The sequence below is a fragment of the Pelobates fuscus genome, chromosome 5 (assembly GCF_036172605.1).
Source record: "Pelobates fuscus isolate aPelFus1 chromosome 5, aPelFus1.pri, whole genome shotgun sequence".
NCBI classification, from domain to species: domain Eukaryota; kingdom Metazoa; phylum Chordata; class Amphibia; order Anura; family Pelobatidae; genus Pelobates; species Pelobates fuscus.
Window position 1 is genome coordinate 87,574,300 of NC_086321.1, and position 26,204 is coordinate 87,600,503.

General features: G+C 45.3%; 1 protein-coding gene across 1 annotated transcript in view; it reads right to left on the reverse strand.

Annotated features, from left to right (window-relative positions):
* Positions 1 to 26,204, reverse strand: part of ANKRD55 (ankyrin repeat domain 55) — a 121,097-nt gene that overhangs the window by 52,627 nt on the left and 42,266 nt on the right. Inside the window, exons 2-3 of the mRNA XM_063456902.1 lie at positions 25,587 to 25,709; positions 21 to 151 (exon numbers count right to left, since the gene is read on the reverse strand). Coding sequence (XP_063312972.1) covers positions 21 to 151; positions 25,587 to 25,709 — 254 coding nt within the window. The remainder of the gene's footprint in view (positions 1 to 20; positions 152 to 25,586; positions 25,710 to 26,204) is intronic.

Sequence of the window (26,204 nt, forward strand, 5' to 3'; positions counted from 1 at the left end):
CATTTTAGAAGTATACCTACCAGGTATGTTGCAAGGGATAGGCTAGTTCGGCCACATGCATCTTGAGTGTTTATATTGGCTCCCATCTTCAGTAATAATTTCACTGTATCAACTTGTCGTCCTGAAACAGCATGCATCAAAGGTGTGCAACCTGGGAAAAAATGCAATTTAACAAAATAAGACACTAAAATATAAAAAAAAAAAAAAAATAGTTAGTTATAATAGCTAGTGTTCTAGCTTTTTACTAGGCTAAGTTAACGAAATCTTCTGAGAACAACTTACCTGGGTTCCTAAGGGTGCTGGTTACTGCTTGAGCCTGAAGCCCCGGCAAGAAGCTTTCCTGAGCTAAGTCCTGCCGACACTTGGCTGAGAGAGTCAGATGAACCCTCGCAGCTTATTGGTGCTTCCCTGTAGAGCCATGCTTAGCTCAGTGCCCCCAATCTTCACAATTTTCCCACAACCTGTGCATTGTTTTGGAGGGTCTCTGTGTCTGAAACAACTGTGCCTACAGGTGCCTGAGCTGTAAAATTCATCCCTAGCTCCCAGTAACGACCAGACTTAGTGGAGGAGAAACATCCTTGAGGATAATACTAATCAAGTGAACATAGTTTCAAGGGATTTAAAACAAACTTGTCAAATATGTGTGAATGATGTTAAAAATAAATCCAAGCTTTTTTTTTTTTTATTGAGTAAGGGTATTCAAATAATGAGACCTCCAACTTCCACGAACCTTTGCCAGCCCAAAATACAGCAAGTAGCCCTGTTTTAACGTGTATTTCCATAACAGATAGATATACAGTGAGGGAAAAGATACTCCCTTCCCCCCACTGTATGCAACCGCAGAGAGGTGCTTATCCTATGTGGTACTTCATATGGTTACTTCAGATCAATTTACCTCAATAACCCTATTAAAGTGTAAGCACCTGAACCTCTGCAGCTTAATGTAGTGGTTCTGGGGTAAAGGGACAGTCTCTGCAGTGTAAACACTGCATTTTTTGAGAAAAGCAAGTGTTTATATTGCTGTCCAACTCCGCCTTTAGTTGCTGTCACTCTGACAGCTGCTAGATGGGCTTCCTGGTGAGTTTAGCATCTCTTCTTTGAGGAGATGCAGATTGGCGCATTGCGGCAATTGCCGCACATGCCCACTCGTCCGGTTGTCTGAGATTATCAAGATTGTTGATCTCAGCCAATGGAGTAGTAAAGGCCACAGCAAGACTGGCACACCAGGTGACTAAAGGTAAAACTGTGAAACTGTTTTATTTTACTTATTCTGGGTGGAGGGCAACAAATAACTAATGTTAAGACTGAATGTTTCTATCCTTAATGTTAGAAAATTCCTTTAAGCTCCTCAGTGGAGCTTTGTTATTATGAATGCATTATTATTATTACATTTTAATATTCCCTGCTTAGTTTGTTTTATGTTCATTTTCTATGAGCTGATTCTTAAATGACAAGGACAAGCACATGCTACTTATGTCTCAGCTACAATTAAATTGTGAAAATGGGTACGTTTTTCAAAGCCTTTTCTATATGCTTTAAATTTCCCCATTATTCTTCCCTGTTCTCGCGGCAGAAATAATTTTAAATCCAGAGTGAAAACAAATAAGAGTAAATTGCTAGCCTGACAACAGATAAGCCAAATCGGTAATCTTTGTTCACAACATTGGATATTGTCTCCTCTCTAAGCAGCTTATAAAAAGCTATTACATTGTCTCTTAGTAATCTAGGTTGAAAAAAATTCATTCATTTCTTTTCACAAAATATGTTCAGCAAAATTCAATCAAACAATAGAGGGGAGGGGAAGAAAAAAAAAGGAGCATTATGCTGCATACATCTCACGTTACAAGATATGCTTTCTTAACAGCTTGAGACTCAAACACTCAGACAGTTATTCATTAAATAGTTATTTGTTTGGAATTATTTGATCAAAATAATTGACAAGAAAAAAGTAAAATCTGGAAATTTCCTTTTCAATTTCTGGCTTATGGATTAGTGGATAGCCCTTAAAATTCACACATACCCAAGTAAAAATTGCCCCATAAGATCATTAATACGTTCTACTTTTGTTTTTCTAATCTATTCTACTTTTTTTTTTCTATTCTTTGAACTCAAAGTAACTCTAGGCGCTTTCTCATGCAATGCCGTGTCTCATGCAGTGCATGTCTCTGCCATGCCCTGTCTATCTTTGTATTTACCACCAGGTAAGAGGCCTAGGTTTAGGGAGGCAGGTTGGAGGCATGGCAGGATGACTCTGCATCATTTTTAATTCAATACGTGTTAGTGACTGCTATTGCTTTAAAGGGACACTATAGTCACCTGAACAACTTTAGCTAAATAAAGCAGTTTTAGTGTATAGATCATTCCCCTGCAATTTCACTGCTCAATTCACTGTCATTTAGGAGTTAATTCACTTTGTTTCTGTTTATGCAGCCCTAGCCACACCTCATCTGGCTATGATTGACAGAGCCTGCATTAAAAAAAACAAAAAAAACTGGTTTCACTTTCAAACAGATGTAATTTACCTTAAATAATTGTATCTCAATCTCTAATTGAACTTTAATCACATACAGGAGGGTTTAGCAAGCTATTAACATAGCAGGGGATAAGAAAATCTTAATTAAACAGAACTTGCAACAAAGAAAGCCTAAATAGGGCTCTCTTTACAGGAAGTGTTTATGGAAGGCTGCGCATGCAGGGAGGTGTGACTAGGGTTCATAAACAAAGGGATTTAACTCCTAAATGGCAGAGGATTGAGCAGTGAGGCTGCAGGGGCATGTTCTATACACCAAAACTGCTTCATTAAGCTAAAGTTGTTCAGGTGACTATAGTGTCCCTTTAACCCCTTAAGGACACATGACATGTGTGACATATCATGATTCCCTTTTATTCCAGAAGTTTGGTCCTTAAGGGGTTAACTGGAAGCCAGCCACTGTTAACATGTCGGAGATATGTTGCTGTATTGGGAAAATGTTCCTATAACGCAGCCTCCCTCCTTGGCATCTCCTCCTCTCTCCAGGGTGTCTTGTTCCTCTCCCTGGCATCTCTTCTCCTCTTTGACATTTTCCTCTTTGACAATGAGGGAAAATGCACCCATACTACTGCATTGATTACCATTGCAGTAGTACCTGTTGAGACAGATCACCCTGTCCCTGGATTATAAAGCTTTTTGTCCCATTCTCCTGTTTGTTCGGTGGATTGCGTAAACCGATTATTTTAACATTATCTTGTTCGAATACTGAAAAAAACGCCGAATGACAGACCACCCATATGCAGTGTGTGCCACTTGTTGACCCTGTTTACCTCTGCCAACACCTCAGTAACCACAATAACACCAACATTCTAAGCGGTCGGCTTGGTGGCCGTCGTTCATATATGTGAAAATGTGGCGGCGACCATCTTTAGCCACGAACACAGACAGTGGTGTTTGGTCGTCGAGTTTATGAAACTGAAATCGGACGCTCAACGGCACGAACACAGCTGGAACTTCCACTTCCATCGAAGTTCGGGAAATGGTGTGGGACCTTCGGTGGGAGCAAACTCCCGAACAAGAGACACAAACTTGGCATATTGACGAATGGTTATGTTCAGTACTTTATTGAATTTTGTACCCCCGAAGCAGACCGACCACTCAGCCTGATTTTGTGGAACTCTTTTGGGCAAGCACCTTGTGGCGTTTCGGCTGCGTTCGTGGTATCTGAGCGCTTTCGGGATATGTTGGGCGCTCAGAACCAGGCTATCCGGGGCTATAGGACTTGAGGTTGTACTCAGTTATTAAATATATGTATGGGGTAATTATTGTGTATGTCCTGGATCTGAGAGTTAATGTAATTAGTTGTGTGTTTTACATAGTCTTCTCCCCTGTGGGGAATGCCCCTGGAATATGTTACAGTAAACTCCTTGTATGAGGATTCACATAAAAGACTGTGTGTGGTCCCCATTAAATCAGTTCCAGTTTTACCTTCAACACAGAGCCTCATCTCGTTCTTGTAGGGAACAGCTGTAACAGCTATTTCACTGCGCTTGGAACTATCGCTTCTAGGATTATTGCAGCTCTACTTACACTGGGGCGAAAAGAACACCTCTGTTGGCAGAACCCCACTTCCCATCGGAGTGTCCGCCACATCTACACCTTTGACTTGACATCTCATACTCATATACAGTATATACACAGACATCATTTATGTTTGTGGTTGGGGACTTTAAGACTGAGTAATAAGTGTTTAAGAACCAAGAGACACTGTGCAGGGGTGATAATTTAGAATTAACCATGAGAATAAGCCTAAAAAAGACAAAATATAATAATTCCATATGTACTTTAATATATGAACTAAGTGGACTCAGTTTGAATAGTTAGTGGGTAACCAGTGCTGGTTATTCTAAACTGGGTGTGTGTAGAAAGCCGGTGTATAAATAGGGAGTAGTAGGTCAAGACAGGCATGTTAGTCTACTTACATAGTTAATAAAACTCCTGCCAAGCTGATAAATAAGGGAGAGATGAAAAGGTAATGCTAGTCTGATGGTTATAAATTGATTCACAAGCATTGAGTGAAAGGGCATCTCTTACACACAGGCCTTTGTATTTTGAAGGTGGTGGGTGTATGTGAGAGGATCCACAGGAAGCACTGAGTATCTATTGCTGTGTACAATAACCTTAGAGAGTGGCTGTCTGAGTCACGGTGCCTCCCTGTTAAATACTATGATTGAGCATTGCCGTACATTTAGTTCTGCTATTAGAGGGGAGGATGTGTATATATATATATATATATATATATATATATATATGTCCTCATCGTCTCCTACGACCAGGTGATCATTAGACTTTATGTATTAGATACCATTAAAAACAACACTTTACCACATACATATTTACATGGGTCTCCCTTATCATGAACCAGTTTTGTTCGGTAATTTTAGAAAAATATCCCTGAAATAGTTTCATCTGTATCTGCTGGTAAAATAGGGGAAATTGCATGCAATTTTTCGAAGGCTATTTCTTCTATTAAAATATTGGTTTGGCCCATCTAGTTTCCCTAGTCTGTAGCTTGGCATGGAATGCATTCGACAAGCCGTTTGTTTGCTTTACTGGCAGCTCAGTGTAAAGCAGCTGGTTCTGCTCTATTAGTGGTCTGTGGTAATGAAACCTGATACAGTGTTTGCTGTCCATGGTACTAACTCATGCCAGCTGCCACACAGCACACTGTTCAATCTATGAATGTTTCTTCTGGCCTGTTTTAATGATTCGATGATGAGAGCTACAACTTTGGGGTCAAAATGCTATAGATGCGTAGTGTTTGACTAAGCAATTTTGTTATCATATTAAAAGTGAAAATAGTGAACAAGTTCTGGTTTTTATCTTGAGTTAAAGGGAAATTATAGGCTAGAAATACAAACTTGTATTTCAAGCACTATAGCTCCCTATAAAGTCCCCCTGGCAAAAGAGCGCCCCCCCCCCCTCCTACCCTGCAGCGCAGAACTCTTCTGTCACTTACCTGAATCAAGCGCCGATGTCCCTCGGCGCTGGTTCAGTGGTTCTGGTTCCGCTTTGGCTCATCCTTCCCCGACGTCGGGGAGCTATTGCACATGCACAATGAACACTGCAAGCGCATTAGGACAGCCCCATAGGAATGCATTATTTAATGCTTTCCTATGGGGTATTGAGAGACGCTGGATATCATCATGTATTGCTTGAGCACGACCAAGAGCCGCATAACTACCCGGAAGTCCCTCTAGTGGTCCCTAGAGGTGGAGTTAACTCTGGATAGTAATTACTACAGTTTTTCAATAACTGCAATAATTACTATTACAGGGTTAAGGGGACTGGGAAAGTGCAAGCAGACCACTTCAATGAGCAGACGATGTGATAATAACAGCAGTCTAAGGCAGGGGTACCCAAAAGGTAGTTCCCCAGATGTTTTTAAACTACAGCTTCCATGATGCTTTGTCATTCTTAAGACATGCAAAGCATCAAAGGAGTTGAAGTTCTACAACATCAGAAGATCTACCTTTTGGGTACCCCTGGTCCAAGGTATTTAGTGGTAATGAGAATATTAAGCTCTGTTATTCCCCTCACTCCAAAAACTCCAGGAACCAGGGCCGAACTGGCCCACTGGGATACCGGGAAATTTCCCTGTTGGCCGTCGGCACCTGGGACCGGGCAGGCAGCTGGCTGACCTGCGGCCGCAAAGGGAGCTCTTTTGGCGGCAGAATGGGGAAGCTGGATTTTCTGTCTCTGCTCCCCCGCCCTCGCGCTGCTTACTGAGACCGGGGCCGGAATATGATGTCATATTCCGGCCCCGGTCTCATTAAGCTGCGTGCTGGGGCGGGGGAGCAGAGACAGAACAGCCAGCTCCCCCTGCGGCCACCAAAAGAGCTCCCTCTGTGACCGCCAGAAGAGCCAGCTCCCCCATGCGGCCGCCATCAGACTGAGCTCCCCATGCAGCCGCCATCAGAGCTCCCCCTGCGGCCACCAGCACACAGGTAGCAATTATGTGTGTCAGTGTGAGTGTATGTGTGTGTGCTTGTGTCATGGTGTGTGTGTGTCTGTCTGTGTCATTGTGTGTGTGTGTGTGTGTGTGTCTGTCTGTCATGGTGTGTGTGTCTGTCTGTGTCATGGTGTGTGTGTCTGTCTGTCTGTGTCATGGTGTGTGTGTGTGTGTCTGTCTGTCATGGTGTGTGTGTCTGTCTGTGTCATGGTGTGTGTGTGTCTGTCTGTGTCATTGTGTGTGTCTGTCTGTGTCATTATGTGTGTGTGTCTGTTTCATTGTGTGTGTGTGTGTCTGTCTGTCTGTCATGGTGTGTGTGTGTCTGTCTGTGTCATGTAATGTGTGTGACTGTCACGGTGTGTGTGTGTCTGTGTCACGGTCTCTCTGTATCGTGGTGTGTGTGTGTCTGTGTGTCATGGTGTGTGTGTCTGTGTCACGGTCTGTCTGTGTTATGGTGTGTGTGTCAAGGTGGGTGTGCGTCTTTTTTAAGGTGTGTGTCTGTCATGGTATGTGTGTGTCTGTAATGATATGTGTGTGTGTCTGTCATGGTGTGTGTGTGTGTGTGTGTCATGGTGTGTGTGTCATGGTATGTCTGTCTGTCATGGTGTGCCTGTGTTTCTGTCTGTGTCACGGTGTGTGTGTTTCTGTCTGTGTCACGGTCTGTCTGTGTCATAGTGTGTGTCTGTCATGTGTGTGTGTGTGTGTATGTGTTTTTACTCACCTTTCTTTCCCCCACGTCGTGCTGGTCTCCCCTTGACTGGCCCTGCCTCTATGGCTGAGATCATTAAGCTTGACGATCTCAGCCAATCCGCACTGACACAGGAAGCACCTCTAGTGACCGTCTGAGTGTCTGTCACTAGGAAGCAATGTAAACACTGCCTTTTCTCTAAAAAGTCAGTGTTTACATTGAAAAGCCTGCAGGGACAGGCTATAGACACCAGAACCACTACATTAAGCAGTGTGTGTGTGCGCGCCTGCTAGTGAGTGGGCTTGCTTGTGTGTGTGTGTGTGTGCCTGCTACTGAGTGAGCTTGTGTTTTTATGTCAATGACCTTATGTATATCAGTGAGATTGTTTGTCTATGAGGCTGTGTATCAATCAGCTTGTGTCAGTGAGATTTTTCTGTGTCTACATGTGAGTATGCTTACTGTATAATTAAAAATTTTAATCTGAAAGGACCAATATGTTATATTGGAAAAAGCAATACATATACATATAAATATATATATATATATATATATATCATCTAGGGTGGCAAGACATAGCCTTACATATTACATGCTGCTTTGGAGTCCCCAGTCCAGCCTTGCCAGGATCCCTGCACTTTCATCTATGCTATACATAATGGAAATGAGAATAATGTGTTCCCACTCACTTTAAGGGACACTATAGTCACCAGAAAAACTATAGCTTAATGTAGTTCTGGTAAGTATAATCATTCCCTGCAGGCACAAGTTATACAGACACTGCCTTTTTATAGAAAAGGCGGTGTTTACATTGCCCCCTAGGGACACCTACAGTGGCCACTTCTCAGATGGCCACTGGATGTGCTTACTGGGGCAGTGTTGCACATTGTGCAGCACTGCCATTCAGCATCTCTATGCAGAGCGTGTGATTTAATGCATCTCTATGAGGAGGTGCAGATTGGCCAAGCTGGTGTACGGCCCCACCCCTGTCCTGCCTCCTTGTATTAGATTGGCTAAAAATCATAAATTCTGATGATGTCAGCAAGGAGGTGGATTGGGGGCTGTGCCAACAGCGGCGGATTGGCGTGTTACTGGATATAAGGCAAGTTTTATTACACTTTAAGGGGGCTAAGGGCAGCAAGCCACCTAAATAGGGCTTTTAACACTATAAGGTCAGGATTACATCTATGTGTTGCTGATCCTATAGTGTTCCTTTAATCATTTCAAAGTGTTTAAAGGACCACTCTAGGCACCCAGACCACTTCAGCTTAATGAAGTGGTCTGGGTGCCAGGTCCTTCTAGGGTTAACCCATTTTTTCATAAACATAGCAGTTTCAGAGAAACTGCTATGTTTGTGAATGGGTTAAGCCTTCCCCTATTTCCTCTAGTGGCTGTCTCACTGACAGCCGCTAGAGGCGCTTGCGTGATTCTCACTGTGAAAATCACAGTGAGAGCACGCAAGCGTCCATAGGAAAGCATTATGAATGCTTTCCTATGTGACCGGCTGAATGCGCGTGCAGCTCTTGACGCGCGTGCGCATTCAGCCGACGGGGAGGAGAAGAGGAGGATCGGAGGAGGAGAGCTCTCCGCCCACCGCTGGAAAAAGGTAAGTTTTTACCCCTTTCCAGAGCCGGCGGGAGGGGGTCCCTGAGGGTGGGGGCACCCTCAGGGCACTCTAGTGCCAGGAAAACGAGTATGTTTTCCTGGCACTAGAGTGGTCCTTTAACCAGGATAAGTGCATTTAGCTTATCGCAAATATTCAGCCTTGGAACGATGAATGTCTGAATTGATCCTGCAAGGAAATCGACTTTTAACTGAGTGAGACTGTGGCTGGAGCCCCCTGCACTTAGGGCTGTCTTAACAGCATTATAGGCCCTTTGGCAAAGCAGTGCACTGGGGCTCTGCCTATACAACCAGTCACAGGAATTAAAATTATCGATAAAATTAAGCTTATATTTATTGGTACATCCAACAAAATCAGTGTTTAAACATTAAAAAAACATGCTGTAGGGGGGCGGGGCCTGACATGGCATAGAGTCGTGTTCCTCTGGGGCTCCTCCACAAGCATTATAATTAATGCTACATACAGCTCCTTACAGCCCAATCAAAGCGGCAGCCGGAGCCTACTTCGACTCCTGACCTAGCTGGGACCTGCTGGCGGGGTCGGTGACCTGTTGGAAGCCCAGCTGCTGCACTGGTGAAGACATGCGGCCTAGTGTGCATCGGGCGGGAGAGGCGGCCGACCGCCTGACCAGGAGCTACTTGCCAACGGCTCCTGTGAGGCATGTGCCCCGTTACACCCCCCCCCCCCTTTGGACCGTCGGGGTGATCGAGGTCCACCCCAGGAGGACTACTCTCACTTGGAAAGAGATGATGGTGGAGCCAAGCGGGGCAGCGGCAGACCCACAGAACCCACGTGTCTTCAGAGCCCTCGAGATCTCCATTCTGAACTACAGACCAGGTTGGAGGCTGTTCTCAATGCCTTTTGGCCCAAGCTGAAAAGCCGGGCACTACAAAATGCCATACAGCAGAAAAAGCAGCCACTTACCTGAGAGGCGCCCACACCTGGCAAAGAAACAACCTGAAGCTCACACCCGGAGGGGGTTCCCGCAGGGAAGGCGCAACAGACCTCGCAAACCACCCCAGCACAAGGATAAACAGAGGAAAGTACTGGCTGGAACGTAATGCTGGACCTCACCAGCGGTCTGCAGGACTCCTGGGCACGCCGAACCGACGGGCTGAACTGCTCCACCTGACAACGCCTGTGCCAGGAGGCCTGAAGTACCGATCCATGCTGCAGGACTGTGTGGTGCCCACACAAGGCATAGGCTGATGATGGGGTCTAGCACCTTAAGCTGTCCGGCTGGACACAGCCTACTTAGGCTACTCTGCTTGCATTTTACACTACTTGCAACTTACCAGTTTATTATCCCTTTCTCCTCCTTTCTGGGTAGCAACTAGAGGGGGCCTTCTGGGGCATTCAACCTGCTTATTACTAGCTAAAGCCATATGCTCTAACTTGAATTCTATTAGCATGTATTTCCTCATGTGAGGTCAGATAATTTGTTTAGTCCACACTGTTACCTCCTGCTTCACACGGTTGTTGTTTAACCATGCTTTATGAAAACCCTATATCTTGTACCAAGCTTATACATAACCGCATGCTTGTCTCACTAATCCTGAATAGTAATCTACCCACTACTGAGACATTTCAAACACGGCGTTGAGCCTGTTTATCAAATGTAAAACAACAAATGTGCAATTTTCTATGCCACTGTTAACCTGCATATGTCCGAGTATGTTGTTGTGGTATTCACTGTTACTCTGTACTCACCTGCACAACAAAAATTAAAATTAAAAAACAAACAAAAAAAAACATGCTGTACAGCAGAGATTAATCCACTCAAATGTTTAGTAGGCACTAGGCAGCAGAGGGATGAAACTGTCTTGGACTGTTAAAAGTACTAAAATAATATTATTATAACGTTACGACTTCAAAGAATTCTGTGTGTTGATTTTGTCTTGTTTATGTACATGTAGTGCTTGTACTTTGTTTTTGTCAAGGTCAGGATATATATTCGCAACAGCAAGATCACATGTACAGATTACAGCTTATACTGAGCTGATTGATCCATCTAAACATTTGAATAAAGAGGGTTTGAAGGTTCTGAATACATCTCCCAGAATTATATACTGAAAAGTTGGCAAGCCTATGGAGCCCCTATGCATACAGTGCCCACAGGTAACTGCCCAATTTGCCCATGCGTTACGATAGAGTGTGAGATAACTCAGTGTAGGCAGGGCTATCTCATGTACACTTCAATAATCCTAGTATGGCAGATGCCTGTTTTTTTTAAGGCTTAATGTACTCCAAGGCCTTAAAAACATGCATTTATTCAATACTTATTTGCATATATTGCAACAAATCAGGATTCTGTACACATCAAAGTAGAGTTCAAATAAATTGTCTAAGGCATAGCTAATTTATATTTGATGTACTAAATTTTTTCACATAATGTGACTCGGATTTTATTTTATCTCCACTCAAATGCTTGTGGAATTAAAACATCTCTAGGTCTCTGTCAGCCCATGGCTGATTGAATGCAATGGGAGTTATGGTCCGACGAAATACATGAGGTCCCTAAACTGTATGCCTGACCCACAACCTCCAATGCAAAATAATGTTTAACAAAATAATAATAACGTATGCTCCAAAATATAGAAATCGTTTATCATTGTTCGACTCTATAATTCACATTCCAATGCTTGTTTATGCCTTGTACACCTCTAGACATATTTTGTGAGTGCTCTCTGTGTCAAGCACTGGAAACACAATAACAGAAATGTCTACGGAAACGTATGCTAAATAATTATAGAACAGAGAGCTCAATGCGTAGTATTTTTAGTCTGTTCAATGTCACAGAAAGCAAACTGCACATCAGTGCTTCACACACTGTCAAGTAGAAAATAAGCCGATTTATCAAACGTAAAATACCTATCAGACAGTAATGACATTAACAGTACACAATCAACTGATGGGTGCGTTATGGGACGAAGACCAACATCTGGGCCGATGCCAATCGAAAGCCCTGAGCTAGATGTAGAGAACAGATGGAAATACATAAGGGATCTATGTTTTGAAAATGTATTATTGTATTTTCGTTGGAAATACCATCTTTGTGCGCCCGAGACACATTACACATTGCAGAACTGCCATCGGCTCCAGTACATGCCCCAAAGAGCTCTAGGACAAATTAACATTGTTTAATGAGTCAGATCCCCACCTTAATCAGTAAGTCAGCCTTACATTCTGACCACTTCATCACTGCCAGACCAGCATCCATATACCATCTATTTAGCAATCTTATTTTTGCTGATATTTGTTTTAAATTCTTCAAATGATCCCTTGTTTCATTTTTACTTTTCTCATCTCAACCATCCAACTTCAGTATGACAGAAACACAATGAACTTGCCTTTTTCAAGCACTTTATTATTATCATTATTATTATTATGATTATGTTATTATTTATATAGTGGCAACAAATTCCGCAGCGCTTTACAGTGGGTAGACTAACAAATATGTAGTTGTAACCAGACAAGTTGGACACACAGGAACAGAGGCGTTAAGGGCCCTGCTCAATGAGCTTACAGCTAGAGGTAGTGGGGTAAAATAAAACAGGTAAGGATAGTGTTAGACAAATGACAGTTGCAAGAGAGGAGAGTAGAGACTGGTTGAGCATCTAACAGAGGAGGGAAGTTAGTTCCACAGGAACGGTGCAGCCCTCAAGAAGTCTTGAAAGCGAGAATCAATGGTGGGAGTACGGACAGAAGATATACCTGAGTCTTCAGCAGATCGTAAGCAGTGGCGTCTCTAGGATTCATTTTTAGGGGGGGCACGTGGTGGGCCAGGGACAAAAGTAGGGGGACACATTCAACCCCGCACTCGCCGCAGTTTGACCCCGCCCCTGCCACATGTTAAGCCCCGCCCCCGACATAATGTGTTGTTTTTTTTTTTTTAGAATCCCTGGTGGAGGATTCATTATTTTCCACCAGGGATTATTAAAAAACTAAACACATTTCCATTGATACAGTGCCATAGTTGCCAACATTTGAAAAAAAATTCCAAGAACATTTTGCAGCAAAGCTATCAATTACTGTCTGTGTATAATATCCCTGGACAGTCAGTGCTCTCTGTATAATACAGGGTTGTGTGTATAATAAATTGGGACAGTCAGTGCTCCCTGTATAGTGCTGCTCTCTGTATAATACATGGCTGTGTGTATAATATCCAAGGACAGTCAGTGCTCTCTGTATAGTGCTGCTCTCTGTATAGTGCTGCTCTCTGTATAGTGCTGCTCTCTGTATAATACAGGTCTGTTTGTGTATAATATCCCAAGACAGAGAGCAGCACTATACAAGGAACACTGATTGTACCAGGATATTATACAGTCACATACCTGTATTATACAGATAACATCACTATAGTAGTATACAGATAGCTGAGCATATCCCCCATGTCCCAAATCTCTAGACTACTAGTACCTGTCAACAGCAGCTCCCAGACGCGTGTAACAGGGCTAAAGTGTGCGGCAGCTCACACAGATGATTCAGCGGTAAAGCGCACTCGCTGGCAGAGTCAAACTGAGAATCCAAAGCAGCCCTGGAAAAAAATGTATGCCGTTTCTACAAGTCAATATGTATATATTGTACAGTAAGCACACAAGCTCACTGACATGTGCATATAGGCTTACTGACAGACAAAACTCTGACTCACACACAAGCTTACTACAGACAAACTTACTTTTATAAACACAAGGCTCACTACAAAGAAGTTCAGGGACATACACAAGCTCACTAAAGACAAGCTCACTGACACACATATGCTCACTAAATAGAAGCTCACTGACACACACAAGCAGTACCATCTTAACAGCGTTAAGGGCCCCCGGGCAAAGCAGTGCAGTGGGGCCTTCCTACACAACAACTCACAGGAATACAATTTTTAATTATTGATAGACTGCTGAGTACATACACACATTACACTGAATACATACACACACACACACACACAGATTTCTGAATGCACACAGACTCCTGAATGCACACAGGCGTTGCTGAATGCACACAGGCTGATTTATACATGTACACACAGACTGCCGAGTCCATACACACGCGCACACACACACACACACACACAGACATACATACTGCTGAGTCCATACACACACAGATACACACACAGACTGCTGAGTCCATATACACACACAGACTGCTGAGTCCATACACACACACACAGACTGCTGAGTCCATACACACACACAGATAGACTGCTGAGTCCATACACACACGCAGTCTGCTGAATCCATACACACACGCAGTCTGCTGAATCCATACACACATGCAGTCTGCTGAGTCCATACACACATGCAGTCTGCTGAGTCCATACACACACACACACAGACACAGACTGCTGAGTCCATACACACATACAGACTGCTGAGTCCATACACACACAGACACACACACACACACACATACTGATGATTCCATACACACACACACAGACTGCAGAGTCCATACACACACACAGACTGCTGAGTCTACACACACATACACACTGCTGAGTCCATACACACATACACACTGCTGAGTCCATACACACACACACACACACACACAGACTGCTGAGTCCATACACACACAGACTGCTGAGTCCATATACACACACACACACACACACACACAAATACAGACTGCTGAGTCTATACACACAAACACAGACTGCTGAGTCCATACACACACACACACACACAGACTGCTGAGTCCTTACACACACACACAGACTGCTGAGCAGGGCTGCCATCAGAAATTTTAGGGCCCCTGACACAGATCAAGATCAGGGCCCCCGGGACCAGCCCCGAGTCCGCCCACAAGGATGAAGTGTGTGTGTGTGTGTATAGTGGATGTAGAATGTGTGTCATGGATACAGTGTGTATAGTGAATGTAGAATGTGTGTAGTGGATGCAATATGTGTGTCATGGATGCAGTGTGTATAGTGGATGCAGTATGTGTGTCATGGATTAGGTGTGTATAGTGGATGCAGATTGTACGTTTTGTGTAATGTATGTAATGTTGGTATGCATGCATTAGATGCAGAGTGTGTAGTGAATGTAGGTGTGTATAGTGAATGCAGAGTGTGTGGTTTTTGTAGTGGATGTAGTGTGTATAGTGAATGTAGTGTGTATAGAGCATGTAGTGTGTTTGTAGTTAATGTAGTGTGTTTGTAGTAAGTGCAAAGTGTGTTTAGTAAATGTAGTGTGTTTGTAGTGAGTGCAACGTGTGTGTATAGTGAATGCAGTGTGTGTGTGTTTGTGTGTAATGCAAAGTGTGTGTGTGTGTAGTACCGAGCGTGTTTAGTAAATGAAGTGTGTAGTGAGTGAAACGTGTGTATAGTGAATGTAGTGTGTGTGTGTGTGTGTGTAGTGTAAAGTGTATTTAGTGAATGTAGTGTGTGTGTAGTGCAAAGTATGTTTAGTGAATGTAGTGTGTGTGTAGTGCAGAGTGTGTCTAGTGAATGTAGTGTTTGTAGTGAGTACAGAGAGTGTATAGTGAATGTAGTGTGTGTGTAGTGCAAAATGTGTATAGTGAATGTAGTGTGTGTGTGTAGAGCAAAGTGTGTTTAGTGAATGTAGTGTGTGTGTGTGTGTGTGTAGTGCAGAGTGTGTTTAGTAAATGTAGTGTTTGTAGTGAGTGCAGAGTGTGTTTAGTGAATGTAGTGCATGTGTAGTGCAGAGTGTGTTTAGTGAATGTAGTGTGTATGTAGTGCAGAGTGTGTATGTGAATGTAGTGTGTGTGTGTAGTGCAGAGTGTGCTTGTAAGGATTCAGTGTGTGTGTAAAATAGGGGGGAGGGGAGTATTTTATTTATTTGTGTATATTTCAATTTTATTCCCCCCTCCCTGGTCCTTACCGTGCCAGGGAGGGGGGAGATCGCATTCCCTGTTGGACAAGTGGCATGGTGGAGGGAGCCAGCCGCGGTACATTGAAGAGGGGGCCCAGCCAGTGGCGTACACAAAACCCATGGGGCCCCGGTGCGAAAACTGATCCGTGGGCCCTCCCCCCCCCTCCCCCCGCGCAGAGTACTCTGCGCGGGCTGGGGCCGCAACACATGGCGGCGGGCACCTGGTCGCAGGGCTGTGACCCGTGCGACCGCGGTTTGTACGCCAGTGCATGCATAAACACATACACCCAGATCAAATCAGCTCAATGAAGTGGTCTGGGTGCCAGGTCTCTCTAGTTTTAACCCTGCAGCTGAAAACATAGCAGTTTCAGAGAAACTGCTATGTTTCACTGAGGGTTAATCTAGCCTCTAGTGGCTGTCTCATTGACAGACGCTAGAGGATTTTCTGTGATTTTCACTGTGAAAATCACAGTGAGAAGACGCTGAATGTCCATAGGAAAGCATTGAGTAATGCTTTCCAATGGGCGGTTTGAATGCGCGCGTGGCTCTTGCCACGCATGTGCATTCGGAGCTGAGAGGCGGATCGGGACAGAGAGATCCCCAGCGCCAAGGGAGTCCGGCGCTGGAGAAAGGTAAGTGCTTAAGACACACACACACTCTCATGAACAGACGCACACATTTACTGACAGACACACACTCAGTGACAGACGCACACAAACATACTCAGTAACAGACACACACACACACTAACACATACACTAACACACACACACAAACACACTAACACACTCACTAACACACACACTAACACACACACTCTAACACACACACTAACACACGCACTAACACACATACTAACACACATACTAACACACACACTCACTAACACACTCACACTAACACACACTAACACACACTCATACTAACACACACACTCTAACACTAACACACTCACTAACACACACACTCTAACACACATACTAACACACACACTCACTAACACACTCACACTAACACACACTCACACTAACACACACACACACTCACTAACACACACACACAAACTAACACACTAACACTAACACACCGACTAACACACTAACACTAACACACACACACTAACACACACACTAAACCTAACACACACACACACACTAACAAACACACTAACACACACTAACACTAACACACTCACTAACACACTCACTAATACTAACACACTAACACACTCACTAACACACTAACACACTCACTAACACACTCACACGTTTTTTTTTTGTTTTAAATTTAATCCCCCCAGCCTCCTTACCTGTGGGAGAGCTGAGGGGATTCCCTGGGGTCCAGTGGTGTTGCTGGCCCTGCTGTCACCCGGCTGGCGGGCGCGCGAGGGAGCACTGTCCCCTGAGTGCTCTCCCTCTTCAGCTCCCTCACGTGCTGCGTACTGATGCCGGAGCCGGAAGATGACGTCATCTTCCGGCTCCGGTTTCAGTGCGGTGCGCGAGGGAGCTGAAGAGGGAGCACTCAGGGGACAATGCTCCCTCGCGCGCCCGCCAGCCGGGTGACAGCAGGGCCAGCCTCGGGGGGCCCTGAGGTGGCCAACTCCTGGGCCCCCCAGCAGAAGAGGCTGGCCCTGTGGGTACATACCTGGGTCGCAGGGCGGCCGGGCCCCCTGGTGGGCCGGGCCCGGTCGCAGCTGCGACCCCTGCGACCCCCGGTATGTACGCCACTGGGCCCAGCAGCACACACTGTCTTCCTTTCCAGTTCTTCTCTGACTAACTCTCGCGAGACAGGCCTGCGTGCTGTGCGGAGCGTTGCCATAGTAACCCGTGGCAACGCTCTGGCGGCCGCAGGGCGCAGGAAAGTTAGACAGAGTGCAGCTGGAAAGGAGGACAGAGTGTGCTGCTGGGCCCCCGTCTGCAATGTACAGGTAGCAGGGTGCCCTCTGTGCACATATATATAGCGAAAATCGATATATATATATATATATATATGCACACATAATGAACGTGGGGCTCGGGCCCCCCAGGACTGCTGGGCCCATGACAACTGTTATGGTTGTCATGCCCTGATGGCGGCCCTGCTGCTGAGTCCATACACACACACATAGACTGCTGAGTCCATACACACACACACACACACACACACAGACTGCTGAGTCCATACACACACACATAGACTGCTGAGTCCATGCACACACCCACACACACGCACACTGCTGAGTCCATACACACCCACACACCCACACACGCACACTGCTGAGTCCATACACACACACACACACACACAGACTGCTGAGTCCATACACACACACACACACAGACTGCTGAGTCCATACACACACACACACACACAGACTGCTGAGTCCATACACACACACACACAGACAGACTGCTGAGTCCATACACACACACACAGACAGACTGCTGAGTCCATACACACACACACACACACACACAGACTGCTGAGTCCATACACACACACACAAGCTTCCTCACTAGCAGACACATACAGACACACAGACACACACACACACACACCTGAGCACATCGAGCCTACCTGTTGCTGGGGGTCAGCCATATTCTGGCCTTTGCAGCAGCAGCAGCCAGGGCTGCTGCTTAACGGCAGGGAGCTTATGTGCACGCTGCGTACTGATGCCGGAGCCGGAAGATGACGTCATCTTCCGGCTCCGGTTTCAGTGCGGTGCGCGAGGGAGCTGAAGAGGGAGCACTCAGGGGACAATGCTCCCTCGCGCGCCCGCCAGCCGGGTGACAGCAGGGCCAGCCTCGGGGGGCCCTGAGGTGGCCAACTCCTGGGCCCCCCAGCAGAAGAGGCTGGCCCTGTGGGTACATACCTGGGTCGCAGGGCGGCCGGGCCCCCTGGTGGGCCGGGCCCGGTCGCAGCTGCGACCCCTGCGACCCCCGGTATGTACGCCACTGGGCCCAGCAGCACACACTGTCTTCCTTTCCAGTTCTTCTCTGACTAACTCTCGCGAGACAGGCCTGCGTGCTGTGCGGAGCGTTGCCATAGTAACCCGTGGCAACGCTCTGGCGGCCGCAGGGCGCAGGAAAGTTAGACAGAGTGCAGCTGGAAAGGAGGACAGAGTGTGCTGCTGGGCCCCCGTCTGCAATGTACAGGTAGCAGGGTGCCCTCTGTGCACATATATATAGCGAAAATCGATATATATATATATATATATATGCACACATAATGAACGTGGGGCTCGGGCCCCCCAGGACTGCTGGGCCCATGACAACTGTTATGGTTGTCATGCCCTGATGGCGGCCCTGCTGCTGAGTCCATACACACACACATAGACTGCTGAGTCCATACACACACACACAGACTGCTGAGTCCATACACACACACATAGACTGCTGAGTCCATGCACACACCCACACACACGCACACTGCTGAGTCCATACACACCCACACACCCACACACGCACACTGCTGAGTCCATACACACACACACACACACACAGACTGCTGAGTCCATACACACACACACACACACAGACTGCTGAGTCCATACACACACACACACAGACTGCTGAGTCCATACACACACACACACAGACAGACTGCTGAGTCCATACACACACACACACACACACACAGACTGCTGAGTCCATACACACACACACAAGCTTCCTCACTAGCAGACACATACAGACACACAGACACACACACACACACACCTGAGCACATCGAGCCTACCTGTTGCTGGGGGTCAGCCATATTCTGGCCTTTGCAGCAGCAGCAGCCAGGGCTGCTGCTTAACGGCAGGGAGCTTATGTGCAGGAGGCGTGGTTTTGTTTGGGGGCGGGGCCTGTGCCGGGGAGCCTGTCCGTGCTCCCTCCGGCCACAGACAGCCCCTAGCACCGTTCCAGCTCCTCTGCCCTGCATTCCCTCAGGCTGTCACACACTGTTACAGCCCGAGGGAATAGAATCTAAACACATGGCCAGCACGTTGCCCGCATACACAGCATGATGTAGGGGGGGGGCTATGGCCCCCTCTTGCCCCCCCTAGCGACGCCACTGATCGTAAGGGCCTAGACGGGACATGCTTTTGTATTAGGGAGGATAGATAGGTGGGAGCAGCATTATGTAGAGATTTCAAAGCAAGAACCAGAATTTTAAATTGAGCCCTATATCTTACAGGAAGCCAATGTAGTGTAACAGGTAACCAGGAGTTTGAGCCCAATTGCAGGAGATGGCACAGGGAGGAGGCAAAAACCAGAAGCACAGCACAGATTAATGGGAAATCCAAAGGCAGGGTCAGACGAGAAGCAGAAGTCAGGGCTGGCAGCTAAGTAACGAAATCGGTCAGAGTCCAGGAAATCAGTCAGTAGCGAAGCAAAGATCCGGCAGGAAAAAACAAACAGGTAAAATGACCAGATGGTAGATTTCAGGCAGGGCTGGCTTTTACAGCCTGCTAATTAGATGCAGCTGACCCTAATTGGAAAAGGGTTGCAGGTGGATAAGTGCTGCTTAATCCAGGCAAGGGGTCAGGAAGCAGAAAAATGCAAACAGAAACTGGAGCCCCCTGGTGGACAGCACAGCAGAGAACCTGACTGGGATGCTGGAAATGTGAGTTCATGAAAAAAAACACTAAGAAGCAGATTACAGTAGTCAAGGCAAGAAAAGACAGGAATGGACCAGCACTTTAGTTGCATCTGGCATTATTTTTATACTTTAAAATCCACACAAGGATTAAGGTCACACAGAGTCATAGGCAGGACTCCCCCCTTCATTATTTACTTAGGGATAGTTAATGTGGCAAGCAACTTCAGGGTTCTGGGGCCCCGTCTAACCCCTGGGCCCTAGGGTCACCTTATGCTCTAAAACCAGCAAGTACCATACCATTAGACTGTGAGACTGAGGAACCAGAACTTTCACAGCTTTCAATAGAAGCACTCACGATGGTCTCACAATTGTTAAAATCCATTTTTGAACAAGAGTTTCATTTTAATAAAATGTTACATTTAATGTTGAAGAGTTTTTAATTAAACTGCAGACCAACGTCAATCATATTAAAAATATTCAACAGTTTAAAGAACAATTATGACAGTACTAAACAGTAATTGCACTTCTTCTGAACAAGGAGGGGTGCAATCTCTGAGTGAATGACAGGAGGGGAATGCACAGCACATTGAGCACACCGCTCCCCTCCTGCCAGTCACAACATGTAGCATGGCTGAGTAGATTGCTGTGGTGGATCTTCTGTATCAGTCTGACATGAAGTGGTCACTAAAAACAATGAGCAGCTTCCTGTCAGACCAGGTTGAGGATACAGAAGATCTCCTACAGCGGTACAAGCGGTCATGCTACATGGAGGTAAGCAGGAGGGAAGAAGAAAGAGTCCACCCACAAAGAGATAGCGGGGGGAGTAATAGAGTGGAGGGGGGAATGGAAGAGACACACCCCAAAGGAACTGGGTTGAAAGTGACAACCAGAGGGTTGGGGAAGGGGGGGTGGGGGGTGGGAAGGGAGGGACAAACACATGGGAGGGAGAAAGAGACACTCAAAGAGGCATTAGGGGGAGAAAGACACACAGAGGGGCTAGGGGGGAAGAGACATACTTAGGGTCAGGGGTGGGAGAAACTGACACAAGGGATAGAGAAAGAAAGACACAAAGAAGCTTAAGGGAAGGAAGACACGCAGAGGGGCTGGGGGAGAAAGAGACATATAGAGGTACTGGGAGGAAAAAAAGAGACATACAGAGGGGCTGAAGGGGAAAGAGACACACAGAGGGACTTGGTGAAAAGAGACATACAGAGATACTGGAGAAGGGGAGAACAAGTCCCACAAAGGCATTGGGCTGGGGTGGTGGGGAGACACCAGCATGAGAGGGAAAAAAGAGAAACAAATAAGTTGGGGGAGAGACAGACAACCAGAGGGGTTAAGGGGAGATAGAGACACAAAAAAAGAGGTTGGGGAAAGGAAACAAGAGACACACATAGGAGCTTGGGAAATGGAGAAAGAGACACAGACTGGCTGGGGAAGGGGAAAAATAGAAACACAGAGGAGCCCGATAAGGGGAAAAAGAGACACACAAAGGGGTTGGGGAGGAGACACACAAAATGGACTTGGAGAGAAAGAGACACACAGAGGTGCTTGGGAAGGAGAGAAAGAGAAGCATACAGGGGCAGTGGGAAAAGTAACACACAGGGGCTGGGGGTAAGAAAGAGACACACCAATGGCCTGGGGGGAGAAAGACACAAATGGGTTGGGGTTAATATACTGCCCCTGCCCCTCCACCCCCTCTCACTGCTCCTCTACCCCCTCTCACTGCTCCTCTACCCCCTCTCACTGCTCCTTCCCCCACCCCTGTCACTGCTCCTTTCCCCCTACCCCCTGTCACTGCTCCTCCATACCCTCTGTCACAGCCCCTCCACCCTCTGTCACAGCCACTCAACCCCCAGTCACAGCCACTCCACCCCCCACCCTGTCACCCACACCCTGTCACCCCCACCCACACCCTGTCAACCCCTCACGCTCACACACCCTGTCACAGCCCCTCTTGAAACACCCTGTCACCCCCACCCACACCCTATCATCCCCATGCACACACATGGTCACCCCATACACATACACTATCACCATTCCCAAACACTTTCAGCCCCCACACGGCAACGCTCGATTCCATGTGGTGCCGGGACTCGCAAGACAGCCATAACCCAGTGGAGCAGCAGAGCCCCTACAGTGCCTCCGGACCACAACGGAATATGCTGACCACCACTCCTCCCTGGATGCAGGTAAGACACAAGGAGGGAGGAGAGGGGGGTGGGGGTAAACACTTAAAATAAATAAATAAAATAAGTATAATGAAATTAAAAGGCTGCTCCCCTATCCTAGCCTGCAAAACTTCTCTCACACTACAACCCACCCCTCACTATCACACACAATATACCCATTACACACTGAACCCCTCACAATCATACACACTGAACCCCTCACAATCACACACACTGCACCCCATGTATATTTGTATATATATATGTGTATATGTATGTATACATAAAATTACATATACACGCGGCGTATGTTTGTGCTTTAGGGTCCATTTGTTTAAAAATAAATATGGATTAAGGAGAGTTGCAAAAAAAGAAATGAAAACAATACTAGTTAACTCAAGTTCAGGAGGAGAATTGCCAAAAGGCATATGTCCTTCTCAAACTTCCTAACATGGAACTGGTATAATAGTAGCAACCCACATACACACACATGTAGTAGTAGTAACTTAAAATTTAACCTTTAATGAGAAAACATTAAAATCCTATATGTATCAAAAAATATATATTAAATTCAACGACATAGAGTGAGGGCTACAGTCAGCAGTCCGTCTAAATTTTATAGAGAGGCTGGGTTGCCTAAATCTAATGGCAACTTAGGTGGATTGGGTAGAGGAAAAAAGCAAAAAATCAGATAGTAGTATATTAGAGTGGAAACATTTCCATACTGAAGTAATATAAGCGTCTATTGTCCCAAGGGGGAATCCTCTAACCCAGATTATTACACCACCCCGGAGAAAGTTTCAGTGAAAGAAACACACAATTAAACCAAATCCCCTTTTAAGTTGCAGTACGAGTCCCAATAACCCAAAGGACCTCATGCAGTGAACTGCTAAATATCGTAGTATTAGCTACACTAAATTCGAAGTGTCACACTGGAGAGAAAGGTAATCTGTCTAGCTTCCAGTGTACATTGTAGCTAAATGATATTACTTGCTGAGCGTCCCTGCGGCTAGAAACTCAAAGCGATACAAAAGTCAAATTACTTAAGCTAGAAAAACCGGAGAGTAAATAGTATAAGCTTCTATCTGTCCCTAATCTCGAACTCCATATCTAGCTAGTAGATGAAAGACAAAGGTCCCGACGCGCGTTTCGCCGTTACACGGCTCGTCCAGGGGAACCGGGTAAGTAAACTGGGATCATTTAAATATCCCGCTCTCAGTGTTAATTGGTTGATGTCATCAGCCACTATCACTGAGAGGGGAGGAGTTTCGTGAAAAACAGAATTAACCCTTTTGTAGCCGGGTTTCAATCGGCTCATAGAGTGATATGCTGAATGTAACGGATCGCCTAGCACCCCGACTTGGTACCTCCGTTAATGGATGCTCCTAGCGCTTCCTGAGGACTCCAAGCACTGCAGAAGACACCACAACCACCGAATCAGAGAAACCTTTTAAATTCTCCCAAGCATATGAATGCTGTAGACCATTGAATAGGAACCATACGAATAGGCTTGTACTCCTTGCAGTCAACTGGAACAGCATGCAATAAATCCTTCCCCCCCAATAATGAGACGACACATCACTTTGAGGGTAAAACAGGAACTCTGGACTGGCTCATCCAGCCTGGCTTTTATTTCCAACTCACACATACAGGCCACACCCAGGGGGAGGCATAAAATAACCAATGACATAGATGTTACCTCCCACACATCCCCTCCCCTTAGTGTGACACATAATCCCATTATGCATACAGTGTAAAATATACTTTTACACAACTTTCATAACTTTAAAACCATACATCACATTCACATAAAAATACATATCCACAATCAATCCATTCAGGGGAACAACATATTAAAAAATGGCATGAATCCGACCAGGGGTTCAAAAGTTACTAAAAGTATCTTTTGTTCCTTTCTGGCTGGCAGAAAAACATCCCCACAATGCACCCTGGTTTCCTCCCTTCTGCCCTGGAGTTAATTGGAGAAGTAATCCAATTACCCAGGACTAAAGGCAGACTCCATTAAACACATGGTTGCAAAACAACATAAAACACTTTAAAATACATAAAGTCACATTTACACATAACACACAGACATTTCACCTATCCCCAGATAGCTGGGATCTGCACGCACAACACTACCGAATAGCGCGCAGATCCTACTCACACAGTACAATTGCCATGGAGCTAAAGTCTTTCCCATAGTCTTTCATTATATGAATAGGCTCCATGGTATGGCTATCTGGGGTATCACATTCCCATAAAGTCTGGTCCATAGTCCAAAGGCAAGAGGCGGGCAATCAGCCCCCTCCAAGGACACGTGGCGAGGTCGGTTTCGCCACACTCAAGTTGTAACTGACATTTAGGCAAATAGAAAGAAATTCAATATGATAAGCCATATTCGAATTTAAAGGTTCCAGTCAGTAATAAATCCTTGTAATACTGGAAGAAAGGGTGGTCATAGACGTGGAGACTAGTCTCCAAATGTGAATAACAATGTAGTCTAAAATAAAGATATAATATTCAGTAACTTAATTATGCAGTAAAGTTGTCAAATCTTAAAGGTGTAGTGGTCTGTTATATAAGTGATTAAGGAGAGAGCGCAGGTAACTTGTTTTTCTTTGGTTTTTACTATAGGCTGCGCACGCCTATGCTGGTGACCGATGACCAACAAAGGCATGACCCTCCCCCCCAGTCACTCAAATCCTCCCTCAGCCTATCATCTGGCAACATCATTGGACCACAGGTAAGTTTTTCCTCTGTTTTTCTTTCCTTTTTGGGGTGAAATCATGCCAACCAGGGTTACGCTAATAAATAACAGTGTTTTTGTCAAATGGCATTCGGCTACCTTTTGCATACTGTTTGGCTTTTAGTGAATACAATCTTTTGTAACTGATAAAAAAAAGCAATGTAGAGAAGATGTGATATCAACTCCCAACATTCCACTGTGCAGGAAGCAGCACATTTTTCTTTAAAATCTCTGAGGATGCTCTGCATCTCAAATGCACCAGATTACTTGATAATATAATTTGATTATATTAAATGATTAGCACATGTATAGAGAAGTTGTTTATGTGGTATATGATGGTGCATTGACTTGTTCTGAAGACAGAGAGACTGCCTCTATGGTAATAAGTGACATGTCATAATAAAGGTATGCAGACCATATATGTATAATAGACATCGATCCATTTCAAATACAGAGTTTCTTTGTAAGCTCACCGTCATTGTCACAGTATTCTAAAATAGAAGGATCTTCACGGATGATTGCAGTCAATGTGTTGACATCTCCATTAGCTGATGCTTGATAAACTACAGTCAAGTCAATCTCTTCCGCTGAATCACCTTGAAGCACAAAGGACAAAATCTTGTCACAAACAAATATTAAAAAGAAACAAACACAAAATAAACAGGCTTTAAAATATGTAATACACATATATGATATTTATCCCAACAAACAGTTGTGTACCTTAATTTATTATCTTCAGCTGAATTCCTTTAATGGGACACTCCGGGCACTATATCCTTTTTTATTTTCATTGTTATATACAGACCCCTACATGGGGTCTCCAATACAATAATGCAGAGGTTTCAATCCCAAGATCCTCTGTGCCTGAGAGATAATTGCGTGAGAAAAACCTATAATTCAATTATCTCTCAGGTACAGAAAATCCATACAAAATATACAGTACCCCCCACCATAACTAAGAACCCCACAAAAGTCATATTCCTGGATGGCCCTTGTAGCGGAATGCAGTAAGCCTGTCCTATAATTTACCTGTGTAACTCTATTCGTGCTTTGTATTCATGTCTTTATGTATGATTTCGTATGTGGGTTTG